Source organism: Eschrichtius robustus, chromosome 12 (assembly GCF_028021215.1).
Source record: "Eschrichtius robustus isolate mEscRob2 chromosome 12, mEscRob2.pri, whole genome shotgun sequence".
Lineage (NCBI taxonomy): Eukaryota > Metazoa > Chordata > Mammalia > Artiodactyla > Eschrichtiidae > Eschrichtius > Eschrichtius robustus.
In genome coordinates, this window is record NC_090835.1 from 175,706 (window position 1) to 203,370 (window position 27,665).

The window sequence follows — 27,665 nt, forward strand, 5'->3', positions numbered from 1 at the left end:
ACTCCATTGTATAAATGTCAAGAGTTTGAATTTCACAATCTGTAATGCAGGATACCAGACCCAGATATGTTTCATTGGTGAATTCTATAAAACATCTGAGGAACAAGTGATATAAATTTTTCACAATCTTGTCCATAAAAGAGAAGTCAAAGAATGACTTCCTCACTCATTCTCTGAGGTTAGCATCATCCTAATACCAAAACAAGATAAAGACGTTGCAAGAAAGGAAAACCACACACCAATATCTCTCATGAACATAGACACAAAAATCCTCAACAAAATATTAGCAAATCAGGGACTTCCCTGGTGGCGCAGTGGTTAAGAATCTGCCTGCCAGTGCAAGGGACACGGGTTCGATCCCCGGTCTGGGAAGATCCCACATGCCGCGGAGCAACTAAGCCCGTGCGCCACAACTACTGAGCCTGCACTCTAGAGCCTGCGAGCCACAACTACTAAGCCCACACACCACAACTACTGAAGCCCACACGCTCTAGGGCCCGTGTGCTGCAGCTTCTGAGCCCGTGTGCTGCAACTACTGAAGCCCACACGCCTAGAGCCCATGCTCCACAGCAAGAGAAGCCACTGTAACGAGAAGGCTGCACACCACAACAAAGAGTAGCCCCCACTTGCCGCAACTAGAGAAAGCCCGCGCGCAGCAACGAAGACCCAGCGCAGCCAAAAATAAATAAATAAAATTCCAAAAAAAATTTTTTTAAGTTAAAAAAAATGTTAGCAAATCAGACCCAACAACTTATACAAAGAATTATTCACCATGACCAAGTGGGGTTTCTTTCAGGTATGCAAGATTGGTTCAACATTCAAAAATCAATTAATGTTATCTATCACATCAATGGGCTAAAGAAGAAAAATCATATGATGGTATCAATAGGTGCAGAAAAAGCACTTGACAAAATCCAATACCCATTCATGATTTTAAAACACTCTTAGCAAACTAGGAATACATAGAAACTTCTTCAACTTGATAAAGACCATCTACAAAAACCCTACAGCTAACATCATACTTAATGGTGAGAAACCTCCTGATTTCTCTGTAAGATCAAGAACAAGGCAAGAATGTCCCCTCTCACAACTCTTATTCAGCTTCATGCTAGAAGTCCTAGCTAATGCAATTAGACAAGACAAGAAAAGAAAATGTATACAGATTTGGAAGGAAGAAATTAAACTGTATTTGTTAACAGATGACATAATTGTATGTGTAAAAAAACCCAATGAATTGAATGAAACTCCTAGAACTAATAAGTTATTATAGCAAAGATGCAGGATACAAACTTAGTATAAAAAAGTCAATGGCTTTCCTATATGAAGGCAATGAGCAATTGGATTTTGAAATTAGAAACGCAACACCATTTATATCAGCACCAAAAGTCATAAAATATTTAGGTGTAAATCTAACAAAATATGTACAGGATCCCTAGAACAAGATCTAGGGTCCAGAACAAGAATGTAGAGTTTTATAGTTATTCTTTTAAAAAGAAAAAATCAAAGAAGATGTAAATAAATAGAAAGATATTTTGCGTCCATGGAAGGAAGACTCAATATCGTCAATAAGTTGGTCTTTCCAAACTTGATCTTACATATTCAGTGCAATTCACATCAAAATTCCAGTAAGTTACCTTGCAAATATCAACAAACTGAGCCTAGAGTATATATAGGGACTTCCCTGGTGGTCCAGTGGTTGAAAATCTGCCTTCCAATGCAGGGGACATGCATTTAATCCCTGGTTGGGGAACTAAGATCCCCCATGCCTCAGGGCATCTAAGCCCATGTGCTGCAACTACTGAGCCCACACTCTGGAGCCCACGTGCTGCAACTAGAGAAGCCCGCGCACTGCAAACAAAGAGCCCACATGCCACAGTGAAGATCCCGCGTGCCGCAACTAAGGCCTGATGCAGCCAAATAAATAAATAAATACATATATACATACATACATACATATTAAAGTATACATGGAGAGGCAAAGGCCTAGAGCCAACACAATATTGAAGAAGAACAAAGTCAGAGGACCGATACCACCCGACTTCAAGGCTTGATATAAAGTTACAGAAATCAAGATAGTCTAGTATTGACTAAAGAATAGCCTAAGAGATCAATGGAACAGAGTAGAGAACCCAGAAAGAGACCCACATAAATAGAGTCAACCTTTCTTTGACAAAAAGGTCAGAATCAGTAGTGACAAGCATGTTTATAGCATGTAACCTTGATATGATGTGATGAAAATGGCTCTCTGCCTCTGTGGTCTTCCCATAACCTCAGTCTAATCATGAGAAAAACATCAGATAAATTTCAATAAAGGGGCATCTTACAAAACTCATTCCTCAGAGCTGTTAAGATCATCAAAAACAAGGACAATATGAGAAAATACCACAGCCAAGGCCAAGGAGACATAAGTAAATATAATGGGTACCCCTGGGACAGAAAAAGATGTTAGCTAAAAAGTAGGGAAGCTAAATAAACTTGGACTTTAGTCAATAATCATGTCTCAATAGTAGCTCGTTAACTGCAACAAACAGACCATACTAATATAAGATGTTAATATAAGATGTTAATTTTAGAATTGGATGAGGGAGTCGATGGAAACCCTCTAAAATTCTCTCAATCTTTCTGTAAATTGAAAGTGTTCTAAAAAAGAAATTTTATTTTTTTTAAACATCAGTAACTGCAGCAAGTGTGTAAATCTTAGAACAACACAAGACTTTTTTGAGGACGATTATATTGTATTACTAATGTTGAGAATTCCCAGTGCGTTGTGATGATAAAAAACCGACTCTACTTTAGTTGGTTTTGTAAGTTGTCTCCAGACAAGCCTCCTGTGATTGTCTGAACTGGAGGCAGGACCCCCACTGCCCCGCCCTGGGTATGCACTGCTCCAAACCTCTTATATTTATTTTTCGTGATTTTTGTCTTACTTGATATTTGCTATCTTCTTTGTTTATATCCTGTGATTACCTTTACATTTCATTTTCATCTTTTTTTATTACTGTTATTTAAGAATTTTTTATACCTAAATGCTAGTAACTCTCTGTATTAGTTTCCTGGGGTGACTCAGTCCCACAGACTGGGTGTCTTAGAGCAACAGAAATGAATTGTCTCTGTTCTGGAGACTGGAAATCTGAGATCAGGGTGCTGGTAGGGTCACGCTCCCGCTGAAACCTGCAGGGGAATCATTCCTCGCCTCTTCCTGCTTCGGCTGGATTGCTGGTGATCTTTGGCGTTCCGTGGCTTGACGATGCATCACTCTGACCCTCTGTCTACACACGGCCTTCTTCCCTGTGTGTGTCTGTCTCTGTGTCCAGATTTCTTTTTTATAAGGATGGAAGGTATTGGATTGGGGCCCACCCTAATGACTTCATTTGAACTAGATTACCTCTGTAAAGATCCTGTTTCCAAACAAGGTCACATTATGAGGTGCTGCGGGTTAGGACTTCAACATACCTCTTTGGGGGAGGGGACGCAATTCAGCCCATAACCCTCTGCGATGTTCATTTTGGTCATGAATTTTTTTTACCAGTGACTTCTTCCTCTTTTAATATTTGCAGTACTTTTTAGCGTAAAAATTCACATTTTTACATGATTAAATCAGTTATGTTTTTCCTTTCTGACTTCTGAAAAACAGAATACTTTTTACTCCAAGTTTTTAGAATTATTATTGTATATCTTATTGAAATAATTTTATTGATTTTTCATGTTTAAGTATTTAATCCTTCTAGAAATGAATCTGTGTGCGGTACAGAAGTATCTCTTGAATTAAACATAAACGTGTACTTAATGACCAGTTTTAGTTCTCCCCGCACTGAGGAAGGAAACGTCTCCTTACTGCCTCTTAATTAGCAAAGAGCCCCCCCCTTCCATGGACTCAGTAAAGCACACCATTATCTGAAGTTTGGTCTTTTCCTGCTTCCCTTTCTGGCTTCGCCAGGAGAGAAAGTGCCCACAGACCCCCCTTCCTTTACAGGCTGCTCCCTGGCAGCACAACGAGAGCCTTAGAAATGGACAGTCCAGAAAAGCCTGGACGGAATTATTAGCCAAGGAGTGTCACTGTCCTCGGTCTCCATCTGGGAGAAGAGAAAGGAGGCTACCCGCTCTCACACGCGTGCACAGATACACGCCCACGTGCACACGCGTGTTATAGTCATATATGCCAACACCAAATGCACAGATACACGCCCACGTGCACACACGTGTTGGTCATATATGCCAACACCAAATGCACACACGCCCACGTGCACACACGTGTTATAGTCATACATGCCAACACCAAATGCACAGACACACGCCCACATGCACACGCGTGTTATAGTCATACATGCCAACACCAAATGCACAGATACACGCCCACGTGCACACGCGTGTTATAGTCATACATGCCAACACCAAATGCACAGATACATGCCCACGTGCACACGCGTGTTATAGTCATATATGCCAACACCAAATGCACACGCCCACGTGCACACGCGTGTTATAGTCATACATGCCAACACCAAATGCACACACGCCCACGTGCACACGCGTGTTATAGTCATATATGCCAACACCAAATTGAATAAGTATAACTCTGAAATCCAGCTGCCTTACTGTACTCTCTTACTGTTTCGTAACGGACAGTTAATATAATGACACTTGTCTCCTTCCTTTCCAAAGTTTTTGCCTCATTTCTCGGTCTTGCTGCATCGTCTAGAATTTTGTGGGCAATGTTGATTGACAGCATAGGTCTTCAATCAACATTGCAGTTTCTAAGTGCCAAAAGCTCTGAAATCTCAAAGTCCTTCCATAGGTTTGTGGCAAACTCACTGGGAAACAAACCCTGAGCTGAGCTAATGTTGGTTGTTCATACTCCTCGCGTGCACACCTGGGGCGAGCGCACCCGGCTGCTGAGGTACTGGCCGCTCTTCGCCTCCCCACCACGCTGTGTCTGGTTGTACATCTCAGTGTATGGCTGGGTTCAAAGTTGTTGGATCATTTTGCCACCTCCTGTTTTCTGTTAACCCAAAATGCCGGACCGATCGTGTTGCCAAGAAACAAGAGTTCAAAGCAGTGCAGGAAGTAGCCCAGGCAGAAAACTTGCTAGGCCTTACTATGACCAGTGGAAGCTCTCTGCCCTGGGCAGTGGGCAAGGACCTACATCACGTGTGGGCACCTCAGGGCAGCCGGAGAGGGAACAGCACGCCGAGGATGGTCTGAGAGGGTCGGAGGCCAGCACTTCACCTCTGTGAAGCGCTGTGGTAGCGTCACCCAGAACCACCACAGTGGGTTCCATCGAATATAGACATAGGGCTTTTGGTGCCCTGACACTAGGTGTGATCCTTGCCAAGACTGAGAACAGGCTTGGGAGACCTGAGTCTGTTGTTACTCCGTCAGGCTCCTAAACACGCTTGTATCAGATAGGAGAGGCCAGGTTACACCATGGTCGCAAACAACCCTGAAACAGCAGTGGCTTCACATGGTAAAGCTGTATTGTCCCTCACCCAGAGTCCACTGCACGTCCAGGCAGCGTTCTCGATGCAGGGCCACGTGGTCTAGGCCATGATGACCTTGGGACTTTGTTGGGGGAGCTGCAGCAGGGCCACAGGGACTGGCCCTGTGGAGGACCAACGCTGGCAACAAAGAGCTTCGGCTTGGGATTGACGTTCACCGTTTCTGTTCACGGGCCAGAGCTGGTCCCAGGGCCTCCGCTAACGACAAAAGCAGCAGCGACTGGCTGTGGCCAGCAGCAGAAGCTTCTGCCGTGACCCTGACGCCTGGTAGTTTTGAGGAGAAAAGGTGAAGGATGGGGTTTGGCATTTTTCTCCCGTCTCTCTTGAAGGGCAGCTGATCCAGCAGAATGCACAAATCTCGTGAGACAGCGTGACGAAGTTGTACACGTAGAAGGACAGCTATGTGATGGGCATTGTGTGAGACAGCACCCAGCTCAAGACACCCAGGTCCCCAGAAGGCACCCTGGTGCCTGCTCCAAGGGAACTGGCCCCAAGCCTCCGCTCTGACCTCTCACACTGTAGATCACTTTTGCTTGGTTTTGTATTTTAAAAAATGGAATCCACGGTTGTGTGCTGTTTTGTATGAATGAAAATTCAAGATTACGCCTCTGAGATCCACCCATGTTGCTGCAAGGATTCGTGTTGTTTTTGTTACTGTGTGGTGTTCCATTACATTCTTAAACACCACCATTTAATTGATCTTTCTACTGTTTAGAGACAGTTGTGTTGTTTTACATTTGGGGCTGAAAAAACAGAGTTGTCGAGGGTATTCCTGACTGTAGCTTTTGGGGGATGTGAGCCTTCATTTCTGTAGATTCTATACCAGGAGTGGAGGTGCCGGTTCACGTGGTCAGTTTGCTTCATCAGATGCTTCCCCGTGGTTTGCCACGTGGCTGCACCAGCCGTGCTCCGTCAGCAGTGCACGGGTCCACACTCTTGGCCACACCTGATATGGTGAGTGTAGCCACTCTGGTGGGTGGGGCGTGGTATCTCGCAGTGACATTTATTCGCATTTCCTGGTGAGTGACGATGTTAAGTACCTTCTCAGGTGTAGACTGACCATCTGGACATCCCCCTTGGTGAAATATCTACTCCAGCCTTTGACCAGCCAGTCTTTACTGAGTTATGTCGTTTTCTTATTGATTTGTTCTTCTTCCCATTTTCTGGTCATGATGAGCCCTTTCCTGGATAAAAGGTGACTTTTGTTAGTTGTTTTTTCATTCTTAACAGTGTCTTCTGGTGAATAGAAATTCATTTAATGAGGTTTAACTTTTCAACATTTTCTTTTCTGTTTCGTGTTTGGCGGTTTCGATGCTGTTCTAACCAGGTAAACATAAATAACCACAGCCTCCAGGGGACCACCCCCCTCCCTGACTCAAAGCGGAGCAAGTGGCATCACCCGGCAGGGTGTGTGTCCTCTTGGTGGAGAGAAGGGGACCGAGGCCCCCTCGCCCGAGGGCGCTGTGTGGCAGGAAGCAGGATGTGGACGGGAGATGGCAGGTCACGGACCGTACCTCCCGAGGGGGTTGAGGGCTGACCAGTGCGTCACACTCAACCCTGCAGGGAGGAGCTGGGAAGATCCGCCTGGGCCTTGTCCTCCTTCCTGACCCAGGGACCTCGCGGCCACACCTGTGGTCAACGAGCCAGGAGACAGTAGTGCGTCACGCGTCTGGCCTCCCTCGTGCCGCTGCTCCCCTGGGGCCCTCCCCCGGGTACGTGACCCAGGCGGTAACTGGACGGGGCACCGGCTTCCTCCAGCTGCAAACTCACGGCAAGGCTCTGCCCCAAGGCGCTGGACAGCAGCAGCTCCACTCCTAGGCGTCGCTCAGAACGTGTGTGCGCGTTCAGCAGGAAGCATGCGCTCGAGAGCTCGTCCAGGGCTGTCCTCACAGTCCTGACGGGGCCCTCGGCAGGAGGGGGAGTAGATTGGGGTTCATCACGTGGCGGGGAGCCAGGCGGTGGCGAGGAGGAACCTGACGGACGACTTTCGCGCACTTGCCCAGAAGACAGATACGAGGGAATATCTGCCGTGAGATTCACGCACATAAAGGCCCCAAAGCAGGCAAAACGGACGTGTGGTTGCAGAAATCCGGAAAGGGTTTTCCCCTGGTGGCAGGAGATCGGGGGAGTGAGAGGGCTCCTGGGAGCTTGTAATGTTTGCTTTCTGGATCCGGGTGATGGTGACATGAGTGTATTCGTGTAAAACTCAACCAGCTGCACGCTGAGGGGATGCCTGTTTCCTGCATGCATATTGAGTGTGCAAAAGTGAGAAAGGAAAAGACTCTGGCCTGGGGAACCCATCAGCGTGGGAGGTGGTACCCACAGAGATAAGCGCCCTAGCTGCCACTGGCGCAAGTGTCGGTGGGGGCCAAGAGGGATGGAGTCTTTCCAGGAACCACAAAGGCATTCCCCCCGTGGCTTTAGACCCTGGAGCTCCTGGGCAGGAAGCCCCACATCCTGGGAGACAGCCCTTTGGAATTCTGGGCAAAATGACTTTGGCTGCCATCCTGGAGGCGTCTCTGGAACCTCAGCCGCATGGTCTGCAGGCAGACGGGATGGCGGAGAGTGAGGAGCAGAGAGGAGGCCGTGGGCTCGGAAGTGCAGCCAGGAGGAGCAGGCAGGACCCCAGGCCCTCGGGTGTGCTGGGCTGGGGAGAGCGGGTGGCCCTGGCCCCGCGTGGCTCCCTGGGCTCTGGTGGGCAGGCCGAGGCAGCGGGGCACCGGCTGCTCCCCTCCCTGGGGCCAACCCCAGGTTTCCGGGCCCGCGTTCCCATTTGCAGCAGGACAGAGCTGGCTGTCCTCACCTCCTCTGGGAGGGCAGCCACGGAGGACTGCGGCCAGGACGGCAGGACGCTCTTGCCATGCAGATGAGCTGCGGCAGCTCCTCCGAGACCTGCTCTAAGGCTCCTGATCTCAGACCCTAGTGTGGTTCCAGGCTGGGTCTTCCAGGGGCTGGGGGTGTCCTGCAGGCCCAGAGGAGCTGGGGGGAGGGCCTGGCGGTGCCCCTGGGTCTGTGGCGGGGCTGACTCCATGCTCTCTCTCTCTCTTTAGTTAATTTTTTGCAGCAGGTCATACGTTTACCTGGTTCAAAATCAAAATGATTTTTAACAAAATGATAAAAATGTTCACTTCTAAAACCTTGCTGTCCCTCCCTGTCTACCTGCTCTTCTGCGCCCCCTGCTGGCACGTTTATCAGCTCTGCACGTCTGGCTGTGACAGGTTCACCCCAAGGTGAAATACGCATTCCACGCCCCACTGTTCTCCATGTTCTCTGCCTGGCCCGCTTTCTTTCTCTCTCCCCACACATGCAGAGGGTTTCCTGCTCTTTCTGCCGGCGCACAGTGCTGTGGTGTCTACTTAGCCAGGCCCGGTGTGCGTGTGCCATTTTGCACTCCTGCAGACGTATCTGTGGGAGCTCCCCTGTTTGTCACCCTCACTGACCTCGAGGCCCTCGGTGGCCAGGGCTGCACATCACGCGGGCCTGACTTATTGGCCCCCCACCCTCTCAGCCTCTCCTGCAGGAGACCCGGCTCAGAGAAGATTCGACGTGGCCTGACCCACCTCCTGGGAAGCCCCTTAGAGGGTCTTTGGATCTCCTGGACCAAGCACAGAAGGCTCAGAGTGACCCCTCCGGTCCTGCTGGTCCCCTGGGCTGCGAGCGTTCAGGGACCCTTGGGCAGTGAGGTCCACAGGACATGGTGAGCCCCGGCCGGGAGGTTGGCCCTGAGACCCCACGGAGGGGCATCTGATGTGCGGCCTAGGCCAGAGTAGAGAGAGGTGTCGGCCCGTCCGAGGCGTCGGCCCACCTGTGGGCTCTGGGCCCCAAGGAGGAGAGGTGGGGCAGTGCAGCAGGGAGCCTGAGTGAGGATGCAGTCGGGAGGGACTTGCAGCTCCCAGGCCAGCCTGGGACATGGCGGTGGGCTTTCTGTCTTGGTCCCAGGACCGGCGCCTGGGTCAGGAGGGAGGTGCACGGCTCAGGCAGAGCATCAGAGAAGCCCAGAGCCCCTCCCGTGGAGCTCAGGCTGAGGCAGGGGAACTGGTGCCCACGAGATGTGCCAGGAATTAGGGGACACTTACCTCAGGTGGGTGATGACCAAGGAAGGGGGGACACCCATCTCTTCACTGTGCCTTGGCTTAAACCTAGGACTGAGAGCTTCGTCCTGGGCCCGTGTTGGGCCAGGACCCCTCGTCCACGTGTGAGATCAGGACCCCTAGTCCACGTAAGAGGCTGGTTTTTCATTTTCAGTGATGACATACACTTAGTTTTCAAAGGATATTAAACAAAGATATAACTTGATTTAAAGAAAATTTTAATAATTGTGCCTATAGTATCCAAATATGACATAAAAACCAAGGGACTCAGGTTGGAGACACAGTGCCCTGAAGGTAAATCATGTGACGGGTGAGCAAGGGGGGCTCAGTGGGGTCTCGCCGCCGGGCCAGGTCTGGAACGACCCCTTCTGAGGCCAGGAGGGGAGGACCTGGGCCCCATGCAGGGCTCCCCCATAGCGGGCTCTGTGGGCCCCTCCCAGCTGGCGCCCTCCTGGGCAGGACAGTCCCCCAGTCTGTATGTAGCGAGTCATTTCCAACAAGAACCTTGGCCCATCTTGGAAGTGTCTCAGCCTAACTGACTTTAATTATGAACAAAGAGCCACACTGTGTGCTTGAGTCGTCGGGGCTTAAAAATGGGGCTTCCAGCTAGGAAAACATGTGGTGGGAATTTTGACGGGCAGTTTGGGAGAGATCGTGATCAGAAAGGAGATGTCCGGAAAAGAAACCACAGCCAAAGTGTTCAAATGGCTCCTTTGTCAAAATGCCGACTGATGGCATTGTTTCAGGAGAAAGATGTGGCCGAGGTTTTGTGAAGGCCCACGGGCCTCCCCAGGCCTCTGTCCAGCTCAGGCCCTGCATGGGCCTGGGGGCAGGGCGGGGGACGGGGGCACCTGGACCAGCAGAGAAATTCCCGGTGGTGAAAAAGCACTCGCCCTCTGCAGGCGTCCAGGAGCCTAGTGGGCTGGAGGTTTTTCAGGAGACAGTGCAGGATCTGGAAGAACCAGTCTGCGCACTGCAGAACCGATCCTGGGCTGGATGGATTGCGACTTTCCCTCTGTCATTTACTCGCTGTGACGTTGGTCAATCAGCTTCTTCTCTGAGCCTCAGTTTTCTCACCTGCAAAATGGGTGTTTTGCTTCATGGGGTTGCTTGTGGTCTGCGGGCCGCGGGGCCTGGCATGTGCCACTCCCCATCTTCCCAGGAGCCTCGGGTCTCTGCTGCCTTTGGCAGTGCCTGGATCACAGGCAGCAGGACCCGTGTCTGGTCAACTGGAACGAGAATCACATAGCGCTGGGGCAGCTCACAGAATCGAAGAGGAGGTGAAAAACAAATTTCTAAGAACCAGAGCCAAGGGCAGCTCCCACTGAAAAGCTGGAGAACACTCCTCTCGGGGGTGATGGTAGGTCTCCTGCCGTCCACGTTTGCAGTACCCTGCACAGGACTCAGGAACCCAGGGACCCAGAGTCTCGGCTTGTGTCACAGCCTGTTGCCCAGGAGGTGTCTCGATCGACTTCTCACCACAACTGCGTGCACTACGGATCTGCAGCCCCCAAAGCAAAACCAGCGAGCACTTGGAAGTGGGACTGGGTCTGGGGGGTGCAGGAAGGAAGAGGGCAAGCGTCCATCAGCCCCTCCACTGAGTGTCTTCTCTCCTGAGAGCCTCTCCCCCTCCCCGCGTCCCCCGGGCCCGGGGCTCTCTAAGGACCATTCAGGATAACAACGCACCTGCTCGATGGCGATCACAGCGTCGGAAGCACATAAACATCCCACGTGGGCACCAACCTTTATGTTCCCCAAGTGTGATCTCAGCTTTTTTTCACACCCGCTCTCTCTGGCTCTTCATCGTACACCTTCGAGCTGGCAGGCAGGGGATCCCCCCATTTCCAGGAGGCTCCACAGAGACTCGGATGGGAGAAGTGAGAGGAAGTGGCCGATGCCCGGTCACAGAGCTCACAGGATGGTACTTACTAATTTTAGTAGTTTTTCTGTTTACTCTCTTGGGATTTTGTGGATCAAAATCATAACTTAAAGTAGTAGTACTTTATCTCTTCTAATTAGTATGCATTCTACTTTGTTTTTATTTTATTGCACTACCCCAGAAATTTACAGTAAAAACAACAGCCGATGCCCCTGTTTGCTTCCTGAACTTAATGCGTCTGCCCCTCAGGTTCTGCCTGGAAACACGATGCTGGTTGATGTGCTTAAAACAGTGTTTGGTCTACAGTAGGTGCTTACATAAGTGTTAGAGAGCAATTATCGTCACTCCGCCTCACAAACAGAGCCAAGCCCCCTCCCCCCTTCCACACCTGGGCTTGGGTGGCGCTGAAGGGGCCTTGGGTCGTGAGGCCAGAGGCTCAGGCCCATAGTGGGGGCTCGGTGCGTGTTTACTGGCTTAACGTGCGTGCCTGGTGGGCAGTGAAGGAGTTCCAGCAGCTCCGTCTGGGATGTGCCGGCCTTGCAGTGGCGGGGAAGGAGCGTGGTGGGAGCGTGTGATGGTCCTTACAGCTCAAGGTGGAGTCGGACACCGTCCTTCCCCTTGCCTGCAGCCAGGCTCCTCACACCGAGAGCTGGACTCTTCCCTCACCCCGGAATCTGGACTGTCTCAGGGACTGGCCTGACGGATAGACAGTGGTGGAAGCAACATTCTGGGACTTCCGGGCCAGTGATGGGCCTCATCACCTCCACCTGGACTCTCGCTGAGCTCACTCTGGGAACACTTGTTCTTGGACGCTCCCTCGTGGGACCGAACTGTCACTGAGAGCAGCCCTAGCCTCCCAGAGATGCCGAGTGTGAGTGCTGCGGTCACGGGCCCCAGCGGAGGTTCCAGGTGACGGTCAGCATTACCTGCCAGCGATGTGACTGAGCCATCCTGGACTTCCAGCCCGGCTGGGCCTTCAGAGGGCCTGCAGCCCCAGCAAAGACCTGAGAAACCCCGAGGAAGAACTCCTGACCCCGTCAGTGTCCCTGACCCCAGGGTCATTGCATGATGGCACGCTGTGTTTCAGGCCGCTGTGTGTGTGGGGGGGGGTGGTCTTAAAGCTGGAGTCGATGCCCAGAGCTTCTGCTGAGAGGGGCACACACCGCTTCCCCTCTCAGGATCCAGCACTGAACCCCCAAGTCACTGGCCAGGAATTGGTGTCCACGGGGCAGAGAAGTATCATCCTGCCTCAAAGGGGCTGCCAGCGCTCAGAGGAAAGTGGCTGGATACGAGATAAACACAGGGATAAGGTGCATTGATACACACTAGCCATAACCCCTTACAAAACACAGTGAGTGAGGATCCCATTTACAGCCCCAGTAACAAAAATAAAGTATCTGGAAACAGCGTTCGCACCTTGAATACATCTGGTTCCTGGTTCGTGGCCCCAGGGAGGTGGGAGAGGTTTTGCAGTGAGTGCGTTAGCAGGGTTGCATGCTGGGGAATTTCCAGCCAAGTTGCACACGGGCTTCCTGCGTCTTCCAGATGACTGAAAGTGTCCTTCTGAACTGTTAAAATGTTACTGTGTATGTGCTGAGGTTGGAAAACATGGTGTAAAGTAGGGTAGCTGGTCTGACTGGACCATAGCTGGGAAATTCTTTTAAGTATGTGCCAACGTGAAGAAGCATAAAATCACCTGCAAGGCGGAGCCCCCAGGCCTGGGCACTGGTTCCGCGGGCACAGCCGACGCCACTGAGCCCTCTCCCTCCGTGGGCGCCCAGCCCAGGCCTGGGCGGATGCCCCCGAGGAGAAGGCAGGTGCCCCTCCTCTAGAAATACAGTTTCTAATAAATCTTTGCGTGCAGAAGGAACGCAGCGAGCATCCCAGGGTTCTTAACCTTTGGGAGTGAGGCTCTGACCAAGGCTACAGATCCTCTCTCGGGGAGAGCCCCGCCTGCACAGCACACACATTCCTGCGTGACGCTTCTGATGGCTGCTGACTCCGAGTCTTGTCCCGACCCCCAGGTGAGCAGAGCCTGGGTTTTAGAGGTCTGCGTGGCCTGGGGAGGGGGAGGTCGGCAGGGAGACAGGCGAAGAGGGTTTGCAGCACGGAGCACACCTGAGCACACACCGTAGTGCTGGGCGGTGATCCGCAGAGGGCGGTGAGGAAGAGGATGAACAGTGAGGGAAGAGGTCCTGGGGTGTCTCGGAGGATGGGGTCCAGAGCCCTGGGGCCTGGGCGGCCCGGGAGGTGAAGGCCACCTCTCCTCTGGAGCGAAGGGAGGGAGAGGAGGGGGCAGGGACCGGGACCAGCCTCACGGGTGCAGGACCCTCCCAGGCACGGGGTCCTGGACCCCTCCCACAGGCATTTACCGAGCATCGCTGGGCTGGGGCTGCTCTAGGGCACCGTCCCTGCTCTCATGGGGCTTCAGAGGGGCAAATAAGTGAGTAGAATTTCGTTAATAAACTGGACAATTTCAGGCATTGCTTGGTACTGGAAGGAAGTATATCAGGGGATGGGAAAGGGGACAGTAGGGTCCTCGACGAGGCCAAGGAGCTGGCTGAGGAGAGCATCAGAGGGGGCCAGCGACTGCAAGGGCCTGGGGCAGCCGGCTCTACTCCCACTCCCGACCTTCAGCTTCCCCCTTCCCCATGTAGCTCTCACTGCCCACAGGGGGTGCTCACAGCCCTTAGTGCATGAGGAGCCAGGAAAGGTGGGTGTGTGGTCCATGGCCCCCCACGACCTAGGTGCTGGATGCACCCTGATTCCCCTTCACCCAGGAGCTTGCCAGGCACAGCCCTGCCCCAGAGCCTGTGCTCAGTGTGCCCTTCCCCCAGGTGTCCCTTTCTTCCAGGTGTGCCCTTCTGCAGGTGTATCTTCCCTCAGGTGTGCCCTCCCCCAGGTGTATCTTCCCCCAGGTGTGCCCTCCCCCAGGTGTATCTTTCCCCAGGTGTATCTTTCCCCAGATGTGCCCTCCCCCAGGTGTATCTTTCCCCACGTGTATCTTTCCCCAGATGTGCCCTCCCCCAGGTGTATCTTTCCCCAGATGTGCTCTTCCCCCAGGGCCCACATGGCTCCCTCACCTTCTCTAGGCCTCTGCTCAGCCATCGCTGTCTCATGAAGCTTCTCTCACCACCCTGTTTAAAAGGCAACATCCCCAACCCTCCTCGTGCTCTTCCCCACTTTATTTTTCTGCGTCTCACACAGTCTGTACCTGCCGTGTATATTCTGTTTACTGTCCGCCGCCAGCCATCGGGTGTAAGTGCCAGGAGGGCGAGGTTGTTTTGAGATCTGTGTTCCTTCTGTACCCCCAGCGTCCAGAGCAGCGTCTGCAGCACGGCAGGTGCTCAGCGCACCTTAGCAAGAGGAAGAATGGTCTTCGACAGCTCTGTTTCCCCGCCCCGGCTTTGAACCTCAGAAGCACAGGAACCCTGTCCTTTTCATCAGGGCCAACACACAGTGGGTGTTTGTTCAAATGTTGGTTAAACTCAGTGGCCCATCTGCCTCTAGAGACACCAGTAATTTCCAGGAAGCTCAGAAAACCCTTACGAGAAAGGTTCTCCCATGCCCTGGTGGGGACGGCTCCCTCCCCAGTTACCAACTCCTGTCCCAGCAGTGACCTCAGTGGGGCTTACTCAATCTGATCAACAGAGAAATTTCACAAGCCCAGTGTCACTCCTGTGGGGAACCTCAGAACACAGGAGAGCTGGGGCAGCCCTTCCCTGTCCAAACTCCATGCTCGGGGAACGAGTCGCTGGGATCAAACTCGCCAGAGCAACCCTCAAAATGGAGAGCCGCCTGTGAGGCTAGCCAGACCTGCCTCGGCGGGCGGCTCACTGGGGGACGCGTCAGCCCAGGGATAGGGTGCCACGCTCCTGTTTGCAGTAGGGCCCCGTCAGGGCCCCCCCCCCCCCCCCCGGAGAGGGTCTCAGAGGTGGCAACGAGCTCCCCCAGACAGCACCCGAGTCATCAGCCCCGGGCACCCCTGAGGAAGAGGCCACGTGGAGAGATTGTCATTGGCCTTCTGGGCCATCCGGGGGCCGTCCACTGGCCACGACCAGCATGCTGTCCGTAGACATTCCAGCCAAGTAACCCCCCAGCTGACCCCGCATAACTGTTGGGCCCTTTCAGGTTCCCAGGACTGCATGCATGGAGCAGTGTATGTGTGTGTCTGGTGGGCAGCCCTCTGCACCTGCGTGTGGTGAGCTGCTGTGCCCAGCCCGGGCACTGGTGCAGACAGCCCTGCTGAGTGGACGGTGCCTAGAGAGCAGCACTGCCCAGGGAGGGCACACGGATGTGACCTGCAGGATGGGTAGGAGTGTAGTCCAGAGAGAGGGCAGGGGCGCCGGGAGAGCTCAGCGTGTGCGTGACGTTCAAGGGACCGAGGTCGGCGTGGCGACCAGAGCAAGTGTCCTGGACAAGGGCGCACGTGTGGGTCCTTGGGTTGGGAAGGCGGCACCGGAGGAGGTGACGGGGAAGGGGGAGAGTCATACAGCCTCCCGGCAGGGTGGCCTCTGCTCGTTCAACCCACGAGCCTTCCGAGGAGCCTTTGGAAACGCGTCTCAGGCCGTCTCCGGGGAGGGGAAGCTCTTAGCCGTCCACCCCATCTCCCTCGGGTCCAGGGCTGCCTCGTGGGGTGGAGGTCCCTGAGCCGTGGCTGCCAGCCCCCCGGCAGAGGCGAGTCCAGATGGGCAGGCTTTCCCACAGCAACCGAACAAGCATCCTGCAGCCGCACCTTGACAGATGCGCTTCCGTGGTGACCTGGAGGCCACGTGTGGTGCAGGTCTTAGGCGCCCAGGCCTCCAGGGAAGGCCTGGCTTTCACGGGCCCTTGGGACAAGTGTGGAGTTGCATCTGCAGGGAGCTGGGATGGTTGTGTGGACCTTTATTTTTTTTTTCTTTCATTTTAACTTTTAAAAGAAGTTACAGAAACCTGGTGAAAAGACATCCTTCCAATCCAGCATCCTCTCTTTAGACCCTCCTTTCAGTGTCCCGGACTCCCACCTGGTTATTGCATTCTGCCCCTGCTGCTCCTTGCACGGAATTCGCCTTTTTACATTTGACAAGCACGTGAGCTTGTTTGGATGCATTAATTGTTTTTAATTGCGCTCTGCTTATCCTAAACTTAATTATCGAGCAGCGCTTGACTCCGCCCTGATCGCACGTTGAATTGGGGTGTTCTGGTCGCCACATCCCAGCCATCGTCTGTGTGGGGTCGACTGAGCCTGCAGAGTCCTGCCCTCCCTCCAGCCCCCCCTTGGGTGGCGTGGGGTCACAGACTCTGGCCGGGCCAGCCCCCAGGCCAGCCGGGACGGCCATGGTCAGTCCAGGTGGATCCGAGGGAGGTCCAGGCCTCTCAGCGCTTTGACAGGAGGGGCGAGGTGTGAATGCCTCTAGAGATAAACACACCCCCTTGCCGTGTATGTGTCCGTTCTGCTTTGCAGAAACAAAAACTCCATTTCAGGAGTGTGTGTTACCGCCAAGGAGTTTTAGTGTAGGGAGCGTTGTGTGCACGTGTCCTGCTGGAAGGGGCGGGGGGCCGGAAAAATGGGGACTGCTCTGGACTCCGGGGAAGGGGGACGTGTCCTGGGCACACCTCCGGCTCAAGGCCCGAGGGCCCCTCTCCCTGCGTGGTGTAAGGAGGCCCCTGAGTCTGCCGGCCTCTGCGGTGCGTGATCCTGACACTTGCGGAGGTTCGTCGGGTCGTCCGTAAACAGCAGGGCCCCCGCCTCTCTCAGCACCCCAGCCCCGAGAGCTGGCACGCAGCTGACAGCGGGTGGCCTCCGCCTGGTGGCCTCACCTCAGCTCCTGCTTGGGCCCTGTCCCGTCCTCCCCGCCTCTTCACCTGCACTTGGTGACAAGTAACTGAAAACGCTGCAACGGCGCCAAGCCCAGGGGTTTTCTCCCCGGCCTGGTGCTTACCAGCGTGCTCTGGGGTCTGCCTGACACCCAGCAGGGGGCTCTGGTCCCCCGTGGGCAGAGGCTGGGTCTGGGAGGGGATGGGGGGCGGCCCTCCCGAGGGCGTGGGACGCGACCCATCAGACCACGTCCCCTGCCTTGTGCTTTTCTAGTCCCCGTAGGAGAGAGAGTGAGGGAGAAAGGGAGTTGGAATGACCCAGTTATTAACGTTTGTTTTTATGAAAACCGCACGTGCGCGCGGCTAAACACTTGAACAGCGCTAAGAGCCCAGGACGAGAAGGCCTCCAGACCCCGTCCACTCCGGCCCCTCCGCCGCACGCGGGCGCCGCCTCCACACCATGTCCGCTCCTTCGGCCGCTGGCTTTGCTCCCCTGTCCCTGTGCCTAGAACAGTGCCTGCCGGGCAGCGGGCCTTCCAGGACCATGAGGTGGGCTCGGAGTTGGTCAGTGTTTCCGAACGGTAGGCGTCCAGGACTGCGGCTCGGGGAGGAGGTCTGACCAGAGCCGCCGAGCCTGTCACGACAGGCGAGGGTCTGGTCCTCACTGGTGACTCCCCCTCTCCCTCACCCCCGACCTTCCAATACAGGAAGAGCAAAATTTTGGTAAAATTAATAATCAGTTATAAACTGAAGAACCTATCATGACTGTGCATCACTAGGCACTGTAGAGACACAGTAGGACATTGTGATTTTTTTTTCCTGGTCCAATTCTTTGTTATTCTTAGAGTTAGTTTTTAAAATGTGCTTAATTTCAATGTGTGGGTCTTTATTTTTTATTTTTCTGAAATGCCCCATCAGGCCTGTCACATGCATAGCGATGTTCTTTCTTTCGTGCTTCTCCTAATGTAGAATCTGTGGGCTTCGGTCCCAGCCCCTCTCTGTGGATGTTTGTCCGGCCTGGCCGGCCATCCTGAGATTGTCCTTTTTAACTTCCTATGCTGAACCCTGTTTCCTTGATCCAAATCCTGCTGTCTCTGGGTTTATTTTGTTGTTTTTCTGGATCACGTGCTCCAGTGGCCTCTCAGAAAGAATGCTGTGTGTGTGTGTGTCTGTGTGTAACTTTCAGTACTAGCTTGTCTTCAAAGTGTTCCTTACACTCTCTCTGTGTCTCACTTTGAGTTGGGAATAAAATATTTGGTTGAGAGTAATTTTCCCTCATGATTTTGAGAGCAGTGGTTCTTGCTTCTGAGAAAGCCTCCTTCTTTATTTGGTTCTCAGTGCCCTCCGTTTTCCCTGTTCTGAAATTGTGTGGACACCTGCTTTTCCGTTCATGGAAGTGGTGCCAGGCGAGTCCTTTCCATCTGGACGTCCTGGTCCTTCGATTCCTGAAGGGCATGAAGCGCCATTATTCAAGACTGTCTCAAATTACTCACTTTTCATACGAACTTGTTTCAGAACATAAAAGCTTTTCTTATTTCCAGTTTACAGAAGGCTTCTATAAATTGACAAAAAGACAAAGAGAAAAAAGGGAAAATGCAGGCAAATTATAGAAGCAGAATCCACATCATGAATAAACATAGTAAAAGGTGATAGTTTCTCTGGTGTCACAAAGTTGCAATTTTAAAGCGACAGTAAGATTCTGGTTTTGAGGTTCTGGTTGGCAGAAATGAAAAAGTCAGACAACGTCCAGCGCTCTCTTACCCTGCAATGTGAGGGGGAAGCGTGACATATTGTAACATCTTCAAAAAGCAAATCTGGGTAATATCTGCTAATATCAAAACTGTCCATACCATGTAACTCGGCAGTTCAACATTTGGAAAACTAGCCTTCAGAAAAGTTCCAGCACATAAGGATGTTTGCTACAGTTTTGTGGGTTGGGGGGCAGGGGGGTGTGAAACACTGCGATGTGCACCAGAAAGCCGTCCCAGCGGCCACACGTGAGCCCACGCCCGCTGCCGCGCACGTGTGTGCGGGACGGTGCCGCCGGGCAGAGTGCACAGATGCGAGAGGAACCACGGCTACTCCCAGCCGGTGTGCGGGGCTGCGGGATGCAGGAGCCACTGTGACCATCAGCGTCCCAGGAGGAGAGCAGCACAGAGGACAGACCAGAGGGTTCAGTGAGATGTTGCAGCTGAATTAGAGCTGAAAGTTTCATTATGAACTTGTGATAAATTCTGTCTTTGCACGTGTTTCCTAGCTCCTGACTTGGGGTTCCTGATAAAACTGATTTAATCAGGTGTTTCCTGATTAAACTCACCCCGGTCCTGCCAGGTCTTATCCTCCCAGGGAGGCCTGATGCAGCCCAGGCCCCACTCCTGACGTCTCCCCTCTTCACTGATCACAGCACTTCCCCGTCTTTGGTTTCTGCTCCCCCGCTGGGCTCCAAGCACCTCCAGGAGGGACGCTGCGCCCGACCCTCTGCCGTTCTCACTTGCTCCCCTGCACTGAGCTCCCGGGGGGCCACCTGCAGCCCAGGCACTGTCGCAGGCGCTGGGGACACAAACCCAACCACCTCCCACCAAGGTTTGATTTTACATGGGGGTCAACAGGCGCCTGTGCGAGGCCTTCGCAGGAGCACAGCTGGGCACTCTGTGACTGTCAGCCCAGCTCTCCAGAAACACTTGTTTTTATTTCCAGGTCCTTGGGTGGATCCCGGTTCAAAGCCTGGAGCTGTATGAAGGTTCACTCATACTTTACCTCTGTCTGTGCTGTGCTCTGAATGTCCGTTTCCCCGAATTTGTATGTTGAATCCTAACCCCCAAAGATGCTGGTATTAGGAGGTGGGGGCTTTGGGAGGTGATCGGGTCATGAGGGTGGAGCCCTCGTGAAGGGGATTTGTGCCCTTAGAAAAGGGACCCCAGAGCTCCCTCGCTGCTTCTGCCACGTGAGGACACAGCGAGAAGTCTGTGACCCAGAGAAGGGCCCTCACTCGGCCATGCTGGCACCCTGACCTCAGACCTCCAGCCTCCAGAACCCCAAGCGGTGAATGTCTGTTGTTATAAGCCACCCAGCCTGTGGTATCGTGTTACCAGCCTGAACTAAGACAATATGTAAAATCCCATGTTGCCCATTTCAAGGGGGAATATCTAGGAAAACCATCCTGAATTCTCAGTCCCCATGGGGGCTGGGCATCAGGTGACACCATGAATAATTCACAAGGTGGGTAGCCGCAGGGGTTGGGGGTGCGGATCTCACTTTGTACCTGAACAGGAGACCTTAGGACTTGGGCAAAGGAAACACTGGCCCCAAGTTGGAAAAGAAAGCCTGGGTCATGCGGCCACCGCCTTTGCTTTCCCAAAGGCCACAGACCTCCCGAGTTAATGTTTCCCTTCCAGCATACGCACAGCACCCAGCTCCTGAGTTCCTGAAGGACAGCTGAATCATCGTTACACAACAGAAAGAGATGCCATCTGGTCACTCGTCCACCTGGCTTGAGCCACACTCACCCCCTAAGCTACCCCTAGACCGCCTCTCACCCTCAGCCTCGGGCCGAGCAAGCCCCCGCTGTGCTCCCGGCCGCCGAGGGGCCTGCAGAAGGCTCAGCAGAGGCTTTGTCTGTTGGGGGCATCCTCCGTCCACACTTGTCCGCTGGGGCCTCTTTAGAGGCAGCTGACGGAGACCCTTCCCCCTCCTCGGGAGTCTTGCCATTGTGGAAAGACAGACAAGCATATGGCAAAGTATATTAGGGTGTGAGTTGTGCTATGAACGTGGGATGTAATCCCCTGAAATCCCCTGGGCAGATACTGGAGGCTCCTGTCCCCTGCACCAAGGGAGGAGGGCTGGGGCTGCAGGAGCCCATCCCTGAGCCGAAGCAAGGCTCGGATAGACCAAGTGCAGGGGCATCCCGCAGAGCGAGCTGAGCTGGCAGAGGTGGGTGCGGTGTGACGCACTCAGAGCACCATGTAGTTCTAGGATGCAGGAGAGCTGCCTTCTGCCACTCTCTGACCTCAGGCCCCATTCCTCGATCTGGTCTTGAAAGGATGGACTCAGAGTCACACACTGTCACCTCCACCACGTTGCACGTGTGAGAAGTGAGCCACGGAGTTCAGGCCACACTCAAGGGCTGGCGGAACTGCACTCCTCTCCTGAAGGGGCGTGTTAAAGACCTCTAAACCGCCACAGTCCTCCAGGAGCCCGCAAGTTACTCAGTTCTCCCACACGCAAAACATACGCACTCCCCAAACCCCAGCCACAGCAGGATGGGCTCAAAGTCCAGAGTCTGCGTCTGAACCAGGTTCTGATGTGGAGGAGGCTCCTGGGGCGTATCTTCCCCAGGGTAGCTCCTGGGGTACAGTGGCTCTCAGTCCGAACACCTGTGAATTCAAGGACCAGTTGTCTGCACTCCCAACCCCCGCCCACACCCAGCACACAGCAGTGGGACAGGCACAGCGTGACCACCACAGGCACTCGAAGGGGACAGGACCGGGAGGCGCACAGGTGTCACTCAGCCGCACGGTCCTGAAATCCCCTGGGCAGATGCTGGCAGCGCCTTCGTGAGGGCTCGGTCTGGTTCTGGCCTGAAAGCGGGCCCTCGTGCTCTTGGTTCCACCTTTGGACTCTTCATTCTGCTCTGCAAGCCATCCGTTCATCTCCATAAAAGGTACCCTATGTTTGCACCTGTGTGGTTTCTCAGGCTGCTTCCTGCCAGAAGAATTTGGGGCTGGGGGTGGGGAGTTCCAGAGGTCTCTTTTCATTTTGCACTGTCTCTGATACTTTCAGTCCAAGCTTTTGCCAGTATAATTCTTGTAAAAACCAAGTGTGTCTTTATGAACCTTATTGAGGTTCAGTCCTTTGATCAGCTGGCAAACCCACTCAGCCTCTTTGAGATACACCCTTCTCTACCTTGGGCTTCTGCTGAATGACAACTTTTTTTTTTTTTAAAATTTATTTTATTTATTTTTTGTCTGTGTTGGGTCTTCGTTGCCGCGCGCGGGCTTTCTCTAGTTGTGTCGAGCGGGGACTACTCTTCGTTGAGGTGCGTGGGCTTCTCGTTGCAGTGGCTTCTCTTGTTGCAGAGCACAGGTTCTAGGCACACAGGCTTCAGTAGTTGTGGCACACAGGCTTCAGTAGTTGTGGCTCGTGGGCTCTAGAGCACAGGCTCAGTAGTTGTGGCGCACGGGCTTAGTTGCTCCGCGGCATGTGGGATCTTCCCAGACCAGGGCTTGAACCCGCGTCCCCTGCACTGGCAGGCGGATTCTTAACCACTGCGCCACCAGGGAAGCCCTGAATGACAACTTTTAAGCTTCCCAGAAGTCCTACTGTTGAACCGAATACTCTGAGGTGCCACTTTTGACCTTTTTGAGAACTTAACAAAGGATCTTACAGCATACGCTGGGCTTCATCTTTAGACCCTCTTTTCCTGCCATGGCCATGTCTCATGTCTCCCTTCACCTGGGAGTTGTGTGTTAATTTTAGCATCACTTGACATCCAGAGAAGCTAGGAAATCTGAAAACCAGCAAGTTCTGGTTCCTTTTTATTTAGCAGTCCTCCTTTGGCTTATCTTCTCTCACATTTAGTATAAGCCGCAAGAAGAAGTCAGGAGGCACCTTCAACATTCTGCCTGGAAATTGCCCTAGCTGGACAGCCCAGGTCCCCTGGCACATTTTCTGCTTTCCGTGTTACTGCAGGCGGCAGTGCTGCGAAGCTTGCTGCTTAGACGCCCCTCCTCTCTGCACACCCCCTAAGACTATGGGTTCTTCTCTGATTTCCTAACACCTTTCTGGGGTGTCCGATCTCCCAGCCATTCCTTCGGTGTCACCTGTCACTCTTCGTTCTCTATTCCAGCTTCAACGTTCTCACACAACTTTCCCACCCCAGGCTCCTCACGTTCAGCCATTTATTCCACAAGTGTTATTGAACGCCTGCTAAACACAAGGCACTACACCAGGTGCTGGGGAATTCCTGCGACTGAGACCGTCTTTGACCTCGTGTTCCAGTGGGGGAGCCAGTCAGATAATCCCGAAAGCAGTGATAAACCTGCGGCTGAGAGGGTGCCTGAAGGAACACTGAAGCCCTTCTGTGGTCATGTGACGAGGGGGTCTTTCCTAGCCGGGGTGTGGTTTGGGGAAACTTCCCTTAAGATGTGACTTTGAAGTAGGAGCCTCCTGAAGTACGGGTGGGTTTCCCGGAGCAAGACCTGGACAGCACATGGAGAGTTCCTGAGCCAGCGAGTGAAGTTACCCGCCTGGCCACTTGCCCCTTATCCGTCAGCCCTGTGGGTGCTCACTACCGCGGGGCCTTTGCAAACCCCTGTGAATCCGGGAGGGGTCGCAGCCCGGGAGCGCCCTGCCCTCCCCCCCCCCCCACCCCCCCCCACCCCCCCACCCGACCCGAGGGACTCTCCGCCCGCCCCGGCCCCTCCCCTCCCGGGCTCTGGCCTTGGCCGGGGCTCCGGGACTAGCAGGGGCCGGCCCCACCTCCCCACCGCCCAGGCCGGGCCCGCGCCAGCTCTGTCCCCTGCCGGGACCCGGACTCAGAGGTTCGCTCTGGCCAGCGACGCCTGCGCTCCTCCCGTGCGTGGTGAGTCCCGCTCCCCGCCGCCCCAGGGAGGGAGGCCGCCGCCGCCGCTCGCGGCTCCGGGGGCCCTGGGCTCAGGTCCCCCGGCGGAGGCGCCTGGGGGCGCGCGAACCTGGCCGCTGGGACGGGACGCGAGTCAGGGCTCCCCCGGGGGCAGCTGAGGCTCCAGCCTGGCGGGGGGTCCTCTGGCTGCAGGGCCGCGGTGGCGTGGGGGAGGGCGGGGCGGCCTGGGTGGGCGTTATCAGCCCCGCTTACAGAAAAGGAAACTGAGGCCGGAGAGGGAAAGAGAGGAACCGAAGGTGACTAGATGGTCCTGCCCCGCTGCGCCGCCTGCCCCCCCCCCAAGTCCCTCACCCCATTTTCGGGATGGGGAATGGTCCCCCCTGATTGGCCAGATCTGGGGGCCGGGAACGAGGACCTCTTGTGATTGGGCAGCTCCAGCCCTCCACCCCCCACGCACCCCGCCCGCGCCGCCGTCCTTCTTGCGCCGGCGGGCGCTGGGACCCCAGAGCCCCAGCCCCGCCCCACGACCTGGTTTGGGGTTTGCACTAACTGCGTGTACTCAGAGCCCGGGCCCTTGGCGCATCTGTCCAGGCCCCTCACCTGCCACCTGCCTAGGGGAGGTGGAATCTCCCTCAGGTACCGGAGACGGAATTCAGTGTGCTCGGAGCAGGGGGCCCACCCCCCGGGCAGGGTCTGGCCTCTGGGCTGGGGTGGGGGGCCTGGGGAGCCCGACGGTCCCCCTGCTGCTACCTCAGCCCCACAGCGTCCCCGGGAGGAGGGCACAGAGGGCGCCAACCGGGCGGGAGGCCCTTGTGGGCTCTGCGCTCCCCCACCTGACTTACCTGGCGCCAAAGCCCAAGGTGGGCTGTCTCTGCCCAGGGCTCCTGCCCTGCCAGCTCCACAGGTGGCTTCCCTGACCCTGCCTCCCTGCTTCCAAAGGGATCTTCTTTGTCCCCTTTATTTTTCCACAAGTAATATACGCTCAATAAAAAAATTAAAATAAAAATAAAACATTTTGGAAAGAAAAGGAGAATTACCATCATCAGAAGACTTCCAAACCCCAAAACCCTACCTGGTGACTTTTAATATTTCTGTGTGAGTCCTTCCAGGCTTTTTCTCTGCCAGTACACACGTGCACATACATACATACCACACACACCGTACACACCACACATATACCATACACACCACACACACACACATAGCACACACACGTACCATACACACACACACACACCACACACACGTACCATACACACCATACACACACGACACACATACACACCACCCTCACACACATATCACACACACCACACACACACCACACCCACTCACCACACACACATACCACACACACAGGACCACCATTCTCATTCATTTGACAGTGTCTTTTGCAGACTTTTTAATCTTGATGATGTCCAGCTTATGTTTTTCTTTCTTGAATCGTGCCTTTGGTGTTGTATCTAAAAAGTCACTGGATACTCAAAGTCACCTAGGTTTTCTCCTGTGCTATCTTCTAGGAGTTTTATACTTTTGCATCTTCCATTTACATCTGTGGTGCATTCTGAGTTAATTTTTGTGAAGTGTGTAAGATGTGTGTCTAGATTCATCTTTTGCATGTGCACGTCCAGTTGTTCCAGCATCATTTGTTGAAAAGACCATCTTTGCTCCATTGTGTTGCCTTTGCTCCTCTGTCAAACTATAAAGATTTTAGAAGGCGAAGAGAACATCTCTAGGAACTTGGAGGAAGCAAAGGTTTCTTAAACAGAATAGAAAGCCCACTAAGCATGAAGGGAGATTTTGATGCAGTGTACTATATTGAGTTTAAGAAACTGTGTTCATCAAAAGGCACCACAGAGTAAAGAGTCCAGCCACAGAACTGGAGAAGATGTTTTTCGTAAATATATCTGACAAAGGACTCATAGTCTAGATTATTTAAAAACAAAATGAAACAATACCAAGCAAACAAAAACCTCCTACAAAATCAGTAAGGAAAAGATCGCCCAGTGGAAAAAACAGACAGAAAGAAATCCAAGTGGCTGATAAACGTAGGAAAAGGTGCTCACCTTCATCAGCCATCAGGGAATTGCCAGTGAAGCCCCAGCAGGATAACTCCAGTCCCTGTCAGCAGGACAGTAAAATGAACAGATAGGAGGCTGCAACGCAAAGCACGTGGAAATCGGTAAAACCACTTTGGAAAACTGGCAGAGGCTGGTAAGGCTGAACATTTTCACACCTGGGACCCAGGAATTCCACTCCCAGGTACTCACCCAACGGAAGTGTATTCTTGTATTCAGTAAGAACCACGTGCCAGAATCTGTATCACATCCGTCTTGGTAATAGCCTCAAGCTGGAAACGACCCAAACGTCCACCCACAGTAGGATGGATACGTGAGCGTATTTATTTACGCTCACAGGGAAACACTGGAGCAATGAAAATGGACACAGCACAGCTACATGCACAGTGCTGGGGGGAAACGAGCCACAGAACATCACGCAGCGTGATTCCATTTATGTAAACGGAGTCCACCCACGTCCTACCTCTCTGTTATCTAAATGGGCTTCTGGAGTGTTTCTTTACTGAGCGCTGATTATACTGGTGTGTCCAGTTTGTGAAAATTCATTGAGCTACGTACTTACGGTTTGTACACTTTTCTGTGTGTCCGAAGCGTGTAATACTTCAATAAAATTTTCTCCAAAAATGTATATCTTTGTAGATAGATAATTTAAAGAAACGTATCAAGTAGATAATAGGTTTTACGGATATGAGCATGGTGAACGAATGAGCAAACTTTGGTCCAGCCGCGCGTCTCCCCATGCAGCCCAGTGGCACCCGTCGCACCTCCCACCACACCTTCCGTCCTCGGCCCGTCCACTGGGCATCTGTCTCTATGCAGCCCAAGTCCAGGCCCATTGCTGCTTCCTGCCCAGGGAGAGCCTGGCCTGCAGGCTGGAAGCATTTGAGGAACATCTTTCTCATCAACAAGTGAGGAAACTGAAGCTGATGTGACTTGACCGAGGTCACAGGACTGGTTAGTTACAGAAACATGCTCAGATACGCCTGGGAAGACACCACACGCAGCGCCCCATGCCGTGTTGGAGGTTCCAGGGGGGAGTCCCCGAGGCTGCGCTCGCATGCGACTCACGCTGCGGTATCTACAGGTCCACCGTTCAGGACCTCTTCCTTCGTTCCTCATGCGGCCGCCTCCCCTCAGTGGCTGGCGGCCCAGGGAGCCCAGAGCTGGGCCGAGGGGTTGGGGCGGGGGCGGGTGGGCTGCCCCCTTGGGCCAGCGAGCCCTTTCTGACGCCGAGGTCGTATTCCTTTCCCAGGTCCTCCCGCCCCAGCCCCGCTGCCATGAAGATCGCAGTGATCGGACAGAGCCTGTTCGGCCAGGAAGTTTACTGCCACCTGAGGGAGGAGGGTCACGAGGTCGTGGGCGTGTTCACTGTGCCGGACAAGGATGGGAAGGCGGACCCCCTAGGTGAGTGGTGGCCCGGGACCACGGAGAGGGGCTGCCCCGTGGGCCGTGGTGGGAGCAGAGCCTGCGGGGTCCCGTGTGGGGCTGTGGGCTTCCCCGGACAGAAGCGGCCTCTCATGGTCCACCCCGGATCCTGCTCAGGTGCCAGTTGGCCGCTGGGCTTTTCTGGAACCAAGTGGACTGCAGGGTGGGGCTTGTGTCCTGGAGAAGGGCCGTGGAGAAGCCTGGCCTGCTCCCAGGGCCCTTCAGTCTGACCACTCTGGGCTCCCCCGACCGCGGCACCCATGCTCTGAAAAGGCCCCCAGGCGTGAGTCACCGCGGCCAGCGTTCTCAGACGTGAGCGTG

General features: G+C 53.8%; 1 protein-coding gene across 2 annotated transcripts in view; it reads left to right on the top strand.

Moving 5' to 3' along the window:
• Positions 1-27,665, top strand: part of ALDH1L1 (aldehyde dehydrogenase 1 family member L1) — a 97,121-nt gene that overhangs the window by 26,696 nt on the left and 42,760 nt on the right. Inside the window, exons 1-2 of one of the 2 annotated variants that reach the window (XM_068559334.1) lie at positions 23,749-23,841; positions 27,172-27,323. In XM_068559334.1, coding sequence (XP_068415435.1) covers positions 27,197-27,323 — 127 coding nt within the window. In that variant the 5' untranslated portion in view covers positions 23,749-23,841; positions 27,172-27,196. Of the gene's footprint in view, positions 1-23,748; positions 23,842-27,171; positions 27,324-27,665 lie in introns of those variants that run through there. The other variant, XM_068559333.1, reaches the window with a different exon arrangement.